The 11,900-nt window shown below is 40.6% G+C and overlaps 1 protein-coding gene across 1 annotated transcript; it reads left to right on the forward strand.

Moving 5' to 3' along the window:
* Positions 1–2,145: 2,145 nt before the first annotated feature.
* Positions 2,146–7,766, forward strand: LOC125881228 (uncharacterized). The gene is made up of 5 exons (XM_049564305.1): positions 2,146–3,292; positions 3,440–3,615; positions 4,029–4,311; positions 6,516–6,685; positions 6,784–7,766. Exons 1-5 carry the CDS (start codon positions 3,115–3,117, stop codon positions 7,243–7,245), a joined length of 1,269 nt encoding a protein of 422 aa, XP_049420262.1. The 5' UTR covers positions 2,146–3,114; the 3' UTR covers positions 7,246–7,766.
* Positions 7,767–11,900: the final 4,134 nt, after the last annotated feature.

Here is an 11,900-nt window from a genome sequence, read left to right on the forward strand (position 1 = left end):
TATGCATGTTAGAAATGATCAAGCCTGTAGAAGTTGTTGAGTGAAACTAGGGATGCTATATCTGTGTAATGGAACATCTACAAATTTTATCTAAGGTGGAAACTCTTTGTGTTTTTCTGCAGGCCCTGTTGGACCTCACAGACTTCCAGATCAACCAGGATCTTATTAAGGGCTGGCAGGACAATTCCATCTACATGAGCTGTCTAGCAGAGGTACTAATTCCACCTCGCCATGCAGAGACACTCCCACTCTCTCTCTGTTAACCCAACCGGTGGAGCGCCGACCATAGAGTCTGGTTCTGCTCAAGGTTTCTGCCTGTAAAAAAGACTAAATTTATCAGGTCCCTGTAACTTAAAGATTATGGTCTAAATCTGCTCACTATGAAAAGTGACCTGAGATTACTTTTGTTATGATTTGACTTCATAAAGTAAATTTAAATTGTATTGGCTTAAAAATACTTATGTGTCTCCCTCTCACTGTCCTGTACTTCATCAGTGTCTCCTGTCTACAGTTAGACATGTTAGCATGCTTAATAAAGAGTCATGAGTTCTTCAGTCTGTACTGAGCCATCAGCAAAAGCTTGTCAGTCATCTGCAATTATGAAAAATGTTAATAAAAGATTCATAAAATAATCCTTCAATTTTTTTCAGTTGTAAACGTCAATAAGTTGTTAAGAAAATGTTTCTGCTCTCGACACTGCAGCACCAAAGTATTGAAACATTTATCTTCCTGAACTAAAGAGCGGGCTGATGATGATGATGATGATGATGATGATGAGGGAGGCATCTGTGACGCAGGGGTGAAAATCCCATTTCATAGTTGGGGGGGACAATAAACAGTAAAATTTTAGAGAATAATTCCAGGGGGGGACAAGGAAAAAAAGTTGTAGCCTGTCTTTTATACAGCATCTTTTACCGCAATTTGACGCTTTAACCTTCTCTCTATCTCTCTAACAGGCAGAGTGAATGTCTATACTTATGAGAAATGGCTTAACAACTAAACATTTCCTGCAATTAAACTGGTAAACTGTTTTATAAACAGTGTGCTGTGAGATCTGCCGCTGCGCACCTCACAACCGTGCGTAATAGTCGAGCGTCATGACTGCTCTTCGTCGGTTAAACTGCATATCTTTCATGTTTGTCTCACTGACAGGTGGAGAGCCTACAGACAGGTACCCATACCTATGAACCGTTCTGCCACTGACTGCTCTTGCCCTGTCCTCTCCCTCTTCTTTCTCTCCTGTCCTCTCTATCACCAAACTCTGAGCTTAATCATTAGCTTTTAGCTTAGCAGCACTCGTAATTGAGTAGGCTTTTGAACAATGCAGGAGAAATGTTGCAGACAGTTTATATTATCAGCCTGGGCCTGGGGCTTGTTGTAACAGTAAATGGGATGTGTTGTAACTTGTGTAAGTTAAACTGTGTCTGTGTGAGTGTACATCTTACCTTGCAATGCGCGATGTGGGCAGCGGGTCCAGCCACACACTGCTACTGCTGCCAAGTAGCCCCGCCCGTTGGAAAGAGTGTGGGATATACCACTACTAGGAATGGGAGGGGGGGGATGAGCACCGCTTACATTGTGCTTTCAATAAATACTATTGCACTGTTCAAAAATTATTAATTGTGTCTCAAATTATTCTGGGGGGGGGGGCAGCTTTACTGAAGGGGGAGTCATGTCCCTCCTGTCCACCCCCCATCGTATTATTGATGGCTTATAAATTATTTATAAAGAAAAAATTAATTATTAACTTTTAATACAGCCATTAATTAATGCTTATTAACCCTTTACAAAACCAGAAAGTGGACTCCACTACATTTTAGAGGGAAGCATTGTACTTTTCACTCCACTACATTTTACTGACAGCTTAAGTTACTATTTACTTTGAAGATTCACATTAACAATACAAAATATAGTCAAAAATTATTCACAATATCATTGTGGCTTTATTGGTCCCTTGGCGAAATTCACAGACTGTAAATCATAAGTAAAGTAATATTTACATATATATATTAAAATTAGCTCATTTAGACCTACTAGCTGCAACATTAAAGTGACAAACATGTTCATCAATAATAATAATAATAATAATATAATTGATAACATAAACTACAAGTAGCGTTTCATGTGACCATGGTATGTTGGTATGTTGCACTGTTATAAACTATGGTGCAGGCTGACTGATAAATCAGGAAATGTATATATATAGAGAGAGCTGTCTGTCACAGTGGTGTCCGGAAGTCACAACTGGCCTTTTTCAAGGGCATATATAGCAAATGGCACTGTTTTTAATTTCATGAGGGTTCTTCTTTGAAACCAGACATTCATAAGGGCCCATTCTCCACCCAACTGTTTGAGGGCCTACTCTCTCTATGGGTCCCCCCACTGCATGAGCCCCAGTGCAACCGCACTGCATGCACTGTCTGTATTTACGCCCCTGTTCTGTTGGCATGTCTACATCACCTGCACTCATCTAAATTTTTAAGATGGAGAGAAATTATGAGAAAGAAATCATAGTAATCAGGAGTGGACTTTTCCATTATGCCACAACTATAAGGGCCTAAACTTTTATAGATCTGTTATGATGTTCAGATGTGAAAAAAAAAAAAGTTGAATCATGTTAGTATTTTATGTCGTTGTACCCCAAAATAACTCACCAAAGGCCCCTAAAGCTCCTTTTAATTTAAAAAGCAACTGTATACTTAAACTTCAGAGGAAAACACTGTACCACTACATTTATCTGACAGATAGATGTTACTGGTTATGTAGGAGATTCAGATTTTTACTTACAAACTATAACAATCAAAATATGATGCATTACTTTTTTTTAATAATCCAACTACATCTTTTATTTTTAACAATTTATTTTGATACTGAAAGAATACCCAGTATAACTGATGTTTTGCGATGGCCTTGTTTTTCTTCAATGTTAAAACCACCGAGAAGCAAAGAGTGTTCAGCCCACAAGTGCAACACAGGCTGAGAGGTAGAGCAGCCGCTGGGGGGCAGTAGTGCAGTAACAGAACCTAACGCACACAGCGGGAGAAGAAGGATGGCGCCGGAACCGGAACTCACTGTAGTGGTATTTTATGAACAAAACACCTATGATTTTGAAACATGGCGGTGAACGGTGTTTACACCACTCGAACCAGGTGGACAGTGGATATGGAAGATTTACTTGTAGACTTGTGGAAACAGTATGAGTGTTTGTATGACGTGTCGTCGGATACATATCACAATAAAGCCGAGAAAGAGCGGTGCTGGGAAGAGATAGCTGTTGCTCTGGATCTGTCAGGTGGGTGATAAACACATTTACCTCTGTGTGCATACCAACGTTACTTTACTGCGTGTGTGTGTAGGAGAAGGAAATAACCTGGGCTGGAAGGCCACAGTTTAAGTTGTGGTTGTGACCCGACACTTGTATTGTATTTCTTACCCGCAGTGGAAGAAGTGAAGATGAGGGCGACCTCTCTACGGACTCAGTACACCAGAGTCCTGAAGCCTCTAGCTTTAAGCGGAGGGAAAAAGAATAAAGCCCTGACAACAAGACAGAGGAGGATCCTCAAGTCCCTGAAGTTTCTTAGAAAACATGTCAACCCTCGTTTCACTGACTGCAATGTGAGTGTTAAAAGTTCCACAACCTCCTGAGAGGGCATTTCACTGCAATAAGAAAATGTGTTGTGTGTCAGCATGTACCTCAACAGGGACAGAGATCATAAGGTTTCTTTACAAATCCAGTAAGAGAGTCTCATATAAGATTATTTATCAAGGGTTAAGTTAAGGGTTGATTCCTTAAAGCTGTGATCCTTTCACGTGAAACTGAGAAATTCGGGCAAACTGGGTTGATAGTGAGATGCTGAAAAGTGCAGCTTCCATCATCTGTATTCAAATCTGAAAGATGAGGGCTTTTTAGAAGCTCAAATTGATCAGTGTACTCACCGTTTACTTTGGCTAGCTGACCAATAAGAAAGGTTTCCCATCCTGTCTGACTGACTCTTCAGATGCCTAACTTACATTGATCTGTGTTACAGTCTGACCAATCAACAAAAGACACATTGAACACACAACAGAACAGTGAAGAGAGCAACCCAGAGGACACAGCCTTTTCCTTGGACCTGGACTCTGGCAGATCACACTCACCCGCAGAGAAAGCTACTATTGTTCGGACCAACTGGTCTATAGAAAAGGAAAACAGACTTTTACAACTGTGGCAGCAGCACAACTGTTTGTACGACTTGTCTGCTGACAGATTTCACGACAGGTTGGAGAGGGAAAAGAGATGGGCTGAAATCGCTTCGGCTTTGGAACTTCCAGGTATGTGTTTGTTGTGTACATCTTCTTTGTGTGTGGTGGGAAAACTGTTGTTATAGAGGAGGAATCTGAAAAAGATGTAAATTATTGATATTGTGTAGAGCTTCAACTAATTATTCTTTTTAATCAGCTGTTGTATATTATTTTTCAAATAATGGATTTATTGGTTAGTGCAGTGGTGCCCAACCTTTTTTGAATGGAGATCTACTTTTACAGACACCATGTCCTAACAGCAAATGAGTGTCCTACTATTGTGCTGCATTGTGTGACATCAAAGCTCTCTGTCCACATAGAAGCTATTACATATGCACTTCTGTTACCTCATGTAAGCAAACCAACCAACCACTTAAAAGATGGGGATTCCTGACTTTCTACTTTTTAAATGGAGAAGATATTTTATATTGTGGTATTTACTGGAAATGACATACAATATAGCCAACAGCCAACTAGCTTGTTATAAGTAATGGTCTTTTAGCTCATCAGAAACTTTTAGCTCCCCGGAGAACCCCCTCCAGTCAGCTTATGTTGGTTTTTGTAGTAAATAAGAGGTATTGTGTAGATAATTAAGCTGTTCCTCGTCCATTGTGGAGCTCTTAAAGCCAGCGACAGGAATAAATAGAAACAGGGAGTCTGACTAAAGTTTAGCTCAAAGGGCAGCACTGCTTCTTTTTATTATTTTTTATTTAACCTTTATTTAACCAGGCAAAAGATGACAGACCAAGTGCAGTATTTGTTTTGGGTCCTTTCAACAGAACATGGTGAGCAGAAAGGGTGTTGTAAACAGCAGTTGTAGTTTGCAGCAACTGACACAGGTAGGGGGGTGACAGACCAAGAAGAGTTTTGTAGATAAACATTGACCAGTGAATAGTACAGCGGGTGTGTAAGGATGGCCAGTTGACAGAGAAATATAGAGTGCAGTGGTGTGTTTTGAAAGGGGTGTTTGTAGCAAAACAGATCGCAGAATGATAGAGAACATCAGGTTTCTGAAGTGTACCCTTGCATGCAGACCAATAGATAACATCACCGTAGTCAAACATGGGCAGGATTGTCATTTGTATAAGAGTAAGTCTGGCAGAGAAAGTAAAGGTGGAGCGCATTCTGTACAAGAAGCCGATTTTGGATTTAACCTTTGACTGTAGCCTACTGATATGATGTGAGAAGGACAGAGTGCTGTCAAGCCAGATACCCAGGTATTTGTATTCAGTGACCTGCTCCAGGATAGCCCCATCGAGGGTTATGATATCTCAGCCTGAGTGGGGCACAGAACCTTTTATACCAAACCACATGACTTTGGTCTTAGTGGTGTTTAGCAGAAGGTTTAGGGTGGAGAAAGCTTGTTGGACCCTGAAAAAACTGTCCTGAAGTGAAGTGAGTACTGCATCTGGAGAGGGAACAACAGCATAAAGGACTGTATCATCAGCATAAAGGTGAATAGATGAGTTCTTAATAGAAAAAGCAGTATCATTTATATATATAGAAAATAACGTGGGGCTTCACTTGCAGTCAGCTGGGACACCTTTTTTATCAGCTTTGAATCCAAAATATTGCCATTTTGGCGCAGTTTTAGTTTTGTTAAGAGACTAACTCTGACATGTCTTGTCTTGTCACCCAAAAAAACCTACACAAACTTTCAAGTAAAGTCAGTACAGGTTGCTGTAGGCTACTTTTTAATTTGCCAGAGCATGTTATAATGAGGAATGCAGGCTCAGCCAGATTGCATAAAAAAATACTGGCTTAAGCTCGTACACCAGACCGGACCGGGAAAACGGGAACTCTAATGTATAGTATATAATATATAGTTATAATGTCGTAGTTGCAATATGAAATCATTACTTTCCCACAAAAGATACATCAGTTCACATGACTGAGTCAGCCTGTCCACTCGATCATAAAATATGCAGGTTGTGCAGGGAACTGGGAACCACTTGTGCTTTGAGCAACAGCAGTGTAGTGGTGTCAATGCAATGGAAGGGGAAAGGGGGAGTGCGACATCTAATAATATGATTTCATCAGCACCTTAAAAGGGCAAAACCCGTGGCTGCCAAAGGGTGGGGAAATTTTTGTGGACCAACTGACCACCCAATCAACAATCAGAGTGACTTATGTAGCTGTTATTTACAGCTTTTAAAAAAACTTTAATGTGTGGGTGGATGCTTTGTTTTCTTTGTGTGCCGTCTTAAATAACCAAATTTTTATGTGGCTTGCAGTTGAGGATGTGAAGGTTAGGGCCACCTCACTGCGAACTCAGTATTCCAGACTGGTAAAGCCGCTGGCTTCTGGGAGGAAGAAGAAACCCATAACAGGGAGGCAGAGGATGATCCTCACGTCCTGCGAATTCCTCAGAAAACATATCAACCATCGTCCTATTGAAAGCAAAGTGAGTGTTACCACTAAAATATCCCCTGGTAACTGGTGTGTGTGCAGTACCTTTCTACAGTTTAAAAAAGTCAAAGTTACATGTAATCTGTGTTCCAGTTTGACCAACTGATCAAAGATTCGTTGAAGACACTGCAGGACAGCAGTGACAGCGAGCCAGAGGACACAGTACTGTCCCAGGACCTTGATGGTGGGGCGTCATCTTCACCCACAGAGAGCTCTTCTGTTTCACCTCCTCCTCCTCAGCTGGCCAACAACCAGACCAAAACCCCAAACAGGACTGACAAGGAGAGACAGAAACTCGCCTTGTTGCAGCACATAGTAGATGTCTTTCAGGAGACCAGCAGAGAACCACAGAAAGACTGCGAGGATGCGTTTGGTGTCACTGTTGCAATGGAACTGAAGAGGATACGAAACCCAGCTCTGAGGAACCGAGTGAAAAGACAAATTATGACTGTACTGTATGATGCTCTTGACTCTGAGCAGATGACAGACCCATACCAGCCGCATAACACATTCCAAAGAGAAGAACCCCACTCTATTACTGTAGTCATACCTTAACATCTCACCTATGATTGTTAGGTTCTGTAGGTTTTTGTATTTGAGCTTGTTTCTTAGCTTGTAGGCTAACTGGTACAGTGTTCGTGGCTGTGAAACATACAATAATATCTTCTTTGATGTTACAGTGTGTTCACATTGTTATTATTGTAATTATATACCAGACGTCTAACTAAAGTTTCCAGAGATATATTGCCTCTGGTTGAGATTTTTGTATAAGGCACCTGGAGGTTTCAGGTTTGTTTGGCAGTGTTGTGTTGGAAGTCTGTTCCCCCTTTGAAAAGTGTATCTTATATTAGACAGCACTTGGCTTTAGAATTAGTGACATGCCTAACCTAGCTGGCCCGGAGTATGTGTAAATCTCAGATTTTTGGGGAGTGCACAGACAACTCCCTTCAGAGGAATGTGAAAACACCTTTCTAATCGGGGGACACACCCCCAACTGAAAAAAGGATGGAAGGAAATGTACCTTTTCATACAGAATAAAATGTATGTTATTTCATAACATACTTTAAGAAAAGGAAGCTTTGTGTCAACATGGTGATGTTATTATAAGTGGAGCCTGGGATGCTGTTGTACTCCCTTTTTCTCCTTATACTCACACACAGTCCTCCTCTTGTCTGAATTCCTGAAGATCACTATAACTTGCCTTCAAGTGTTGAGTTCAGATCATCCAGTCATTAACTGTGCATATAGGTACACCTACTATGTCTGTATACATATATAGGTGCCTGTTTTAATGTTTACAAAACCTCAGGTGTCATAATAACTTGTCATAAACTGATTGCCATCTAGGAGTTCTATCCTTTTTAATCTAATTTACCAAGTGTATGGTAACATTCCACAGGTGAGAGAACCCAACTTTCAACTACAGAAGACATAAATATGTGAAGCAGTATCACTCTCCTTTCTTGTCTTAATATCTCCTGACTTTTCTCTTGTTCCTGTTGCTGCTCTTCTGAGCCATCGTCTAAGCCAGTGGGCAGTGGTTTGGTTGAGGGTATACATAGGTATATGGGATAAACCTACCTCTTTTTCTGACTGTTACAGTCCACCCAACTATCAGCCAAAAAGCCCTTGGAATATATAGGACAGTATACCCACTTCCTCCTTTGAAACGGACCCATCTACCTAATAGTACACCCACCACATCAACTACCACTACACTGCCGGTGGGGATGTACTAACCGCAACTCTGCTGAACCACTTCTGCACAAACATGCCAAGGGCCAGCATCCAGTAACCTTTCAAACAAATAGACCTTAAAAGACGCTCTGAACTGAATGAGTTCTACAAAACTCTGCAACAGAGACTCCACCCTAACCAAAAGGGGGGGTTGTAAGATGCTCCAGCTGCCTGCTGAAAGAGAGAGAGTGAAAGAGATTACGAAATCGATTCAAGAGGAGTTCACCACGTTGGAATCGACAACGTCCATAAATGCCAGTGCTGAAAAAGCCTGCTGTTATTACCTTCAGCGTAACTTCTCATCTGTCCATTGGAATTGTAAAATGAAGCAGTAAATCTCCCATGTGATAATGAGTAGATGCTAGACTTAAGAAATAAATGAGTGTTGGACCTAAACTGGCATCTCCCCTAAAATCACAATAAACATTTGATTGCATCACATTCTTCCCAGGTGCTTGTTTAACTCTCAACTACTCAACACTGCATTAATCCCTTAAATCAATTTAACCAGCCAGTGTCAAGGACTTACAGATCTACTTGGTCCACACAACGGTCCACTTTTATTCATACATTGTTCTTTGTTGTATTCATTGTGCTCAGTTATTAATCATTTATTCATCGTTTATTGAACTACTAAACAGACAAATAATGCAGGTAATAATTCAATAAACATTTCATTTATAAAGCACTTGATCCTGTGTGTATGGAATATGAAGGTCACGGTAAACCTGGGCCGAGAACTCTGTAGCAGCCTTCAGATTATGAGACAGGTGATTCCATGAGGTAAATTTATTATGTTCAATTTGTTTTGACATAAAACTAATTGTTTCTGACAGCCGGATATGAGTGCAATCTCTCTTTTACATTCTGTACTAATTCATTTGTTAATGATGCATAAATTGTGGTCACATATTTTGTTATAAATGAACTAATTCAAGCTACATTTTTTTTTACAGTGTACCTATAGAATTATCAGCTGAATTTTTTATTGTAAGCTTTAGCACGTTGTTTCACTGTTTGACCCACAATTCAGTAAAAAAAATGCTCCAACAAACCCACTGTACACTACCTATCCAGTAACAAACAGCAGACAGATACAGTTGGAGACTAGCTGGTGAACACATTGGAGCATGTAGCCGCTAAAGAGCCAAATATCTCCCTCAGGAGCTGGTAGAGACCAAAAATAGAGCTAAAACAGTGAAGATTGGACTTAGACTCATCATGCTGACTAGGCGTGGGACAAAATATTGATTCAGAAATATATTTTATCACTGTCTCTATTAATACATCATCAATACACTGCTGCCAAATATTGATATTTTTATTAAAACCCCTGCCAATTTGACTTACCAGAGTCACAACTACATAACTTCTCGTGCTGGCACTTACCAAATGAATGAGCGTACAGTGTACGGAAGTTAACTAAGTTGTGAAGAAGAAACGTATGGGGGAAAATGGCAGACAGTGCGTAGTCAGACAGCAGGGGAAAACAAATCAGAGAGGCACCATCATCTTTCAGGCTGAAAGATCCACTTTGGTTTTTACAACACAGACAGGAGTGCCATGACTCTGTGGCAGGGACGGTCCCGACCACACTGTGTTGTGTTCTGGTGTCCAATCAGACACTGGACACTGGTGTCAAACTCCTGTCACTACAGGATTATTCCTGTAGTGACACTGTCATACATATTCTATCTTCACAACAACACACCTAACATGAGAAAAAGACTAGCTTAAATGTATATCCCACACAGGAAAAATGTGTTTAGCTAGTTTACTCAGTCTCTGAGAACTCACTAAACAGGTAAAATGCCCAACAGAAAACTACTCATTTCGTCTTCCCTGATGACATTATGAATTAATTACCTGCTCTATGCACTTAAAACAACATTAGAACTGTTATTTTTGGTTAATAATTGCGCTGCAAAATGCATACTTTCTGCAGCCAGGTTCACTGCAGACACGAGAGGCTGGAAGCAATGCATTACATCTGCTAACAGCCAGTAGAGGGCACAATCACATAAACTAATACAGTACTCCCAATACAAAAAGGGTTAACTTGAAAACAGCTGAATGAGTGAGGGATTTGGGCGAAATTCATACATTCTGCAATGAAACACACATCACAAGACAAAAATTTTCAAAAAATGTTTTCTGTCCGCTACACCTGTATGCATAGATGGTGTCCTGACAACTGTAGCAACTGATTTAAACTGAAATGATCAGATCAAGGAGCACCCATTAGTGATCAACAGTCATGTTCTCTGGTGTGCCTCAGTACTATACTGGGGCCTTTCCCTTACACTCATGACTCTCTTTACAGCCATCTGACAGCAGCAGGTATCTATTCCATCTGTAGTCTCTAACTGGAGTGATGTCACTATCAAGCACTGGAGCAATGTGGGAAACAACAAGACCTTTTGTCTCCCCACTCTCAGGCCTCTGTGCCTCAGAGTCACAAAGCCTTTGTTAGCACAGGAGGATACCGTGGGCTCTAAGGACCAAGCAACATGGCTAGATTGCAGTCAGTCCTGCCAACTGTGTGTGGAAGTGTGCCAAATGCACTTTTGGTAATTTCATTGCCAGGCCTCGGCCCCATGCCCGTGGTGTCAGAAATAACTGCTATACATTGTTGAGGGGGCGTGACTTTATTTTCTGGTCAGGACACCATTACCCCTCTTTATCTTCACATGGCAAACAGTTGCTTCTATTTTAATGTTCTTAATGTTGCATACAGCTCCTTTAAATCAGTTGATGCAGTTGTTAAGACCATCTCTGCATGCTGGCATGGCACTCCTGGTCTAAACCCCCAGGGGTAGCCTAACAAGAGCAAACAACCTTTTTGTGATTAACTATCTCCAGGTAACCAAGTTACGTTTGTCAAGACAACTAAATAATAAACTCATGAGCTCAAGAAAAAGGCATTATAAAACAATTGCAAACACAGCCGTTCTTGGCTTCCATACAAACTACTTATAAAAGCAAAACTCTTGAAATAGGTACTGTCCATTACATTGTATGCATGCTGAATTGTAGAGTTGTTTAAGACAGTCCTTGGGTTTTATTTCAAGAGCCATGTATGTCTGGAAAAAGGAAATGATGCCTTAACTTTACCAACTGAGAATGGAGTTTGGCGTGTCATGTCTTAACAGATATGGCAAATAACAGGGAGGTATTACAGTAAACCAAAGGGGGACTGTCCAGGGACATACCTGTGCACAATAACAGAGATAACAGCAAGAATTTACTCCTGCAGTTCACCCCCAAGATGATATTATAAATATTTTCAATGGTCAGGTCTTTGTTGAATATGTTACGTTATGGATATAGAAGAAAAACTTTCTCAAACCTAAATGTTATTTAGCTTTATATTTTATAAGTTATGGACCGAGGCCACAAATGAATTATTTCCGCAAAACACGAATGCTAAATGTCCTCTCAGAAATGTGATGCATATTTCGGCCTCACACATT

Source organism: Epinephelus fuscoguttatus, linkage group LG20, assembly GCF_011397635.1.
Source record: "Epinephelus fuscoguttatus linkage group LG20, E.fuscoguttatus.final_Chr_v1".
In the NCBI taxonomy this organism is placed as follows: Eukaryota; Metazoa; Chordata; class Actinopteri; order Perciformes; family Serranidae; genus Epinephelus; species Epinephelus fuscoguttatus.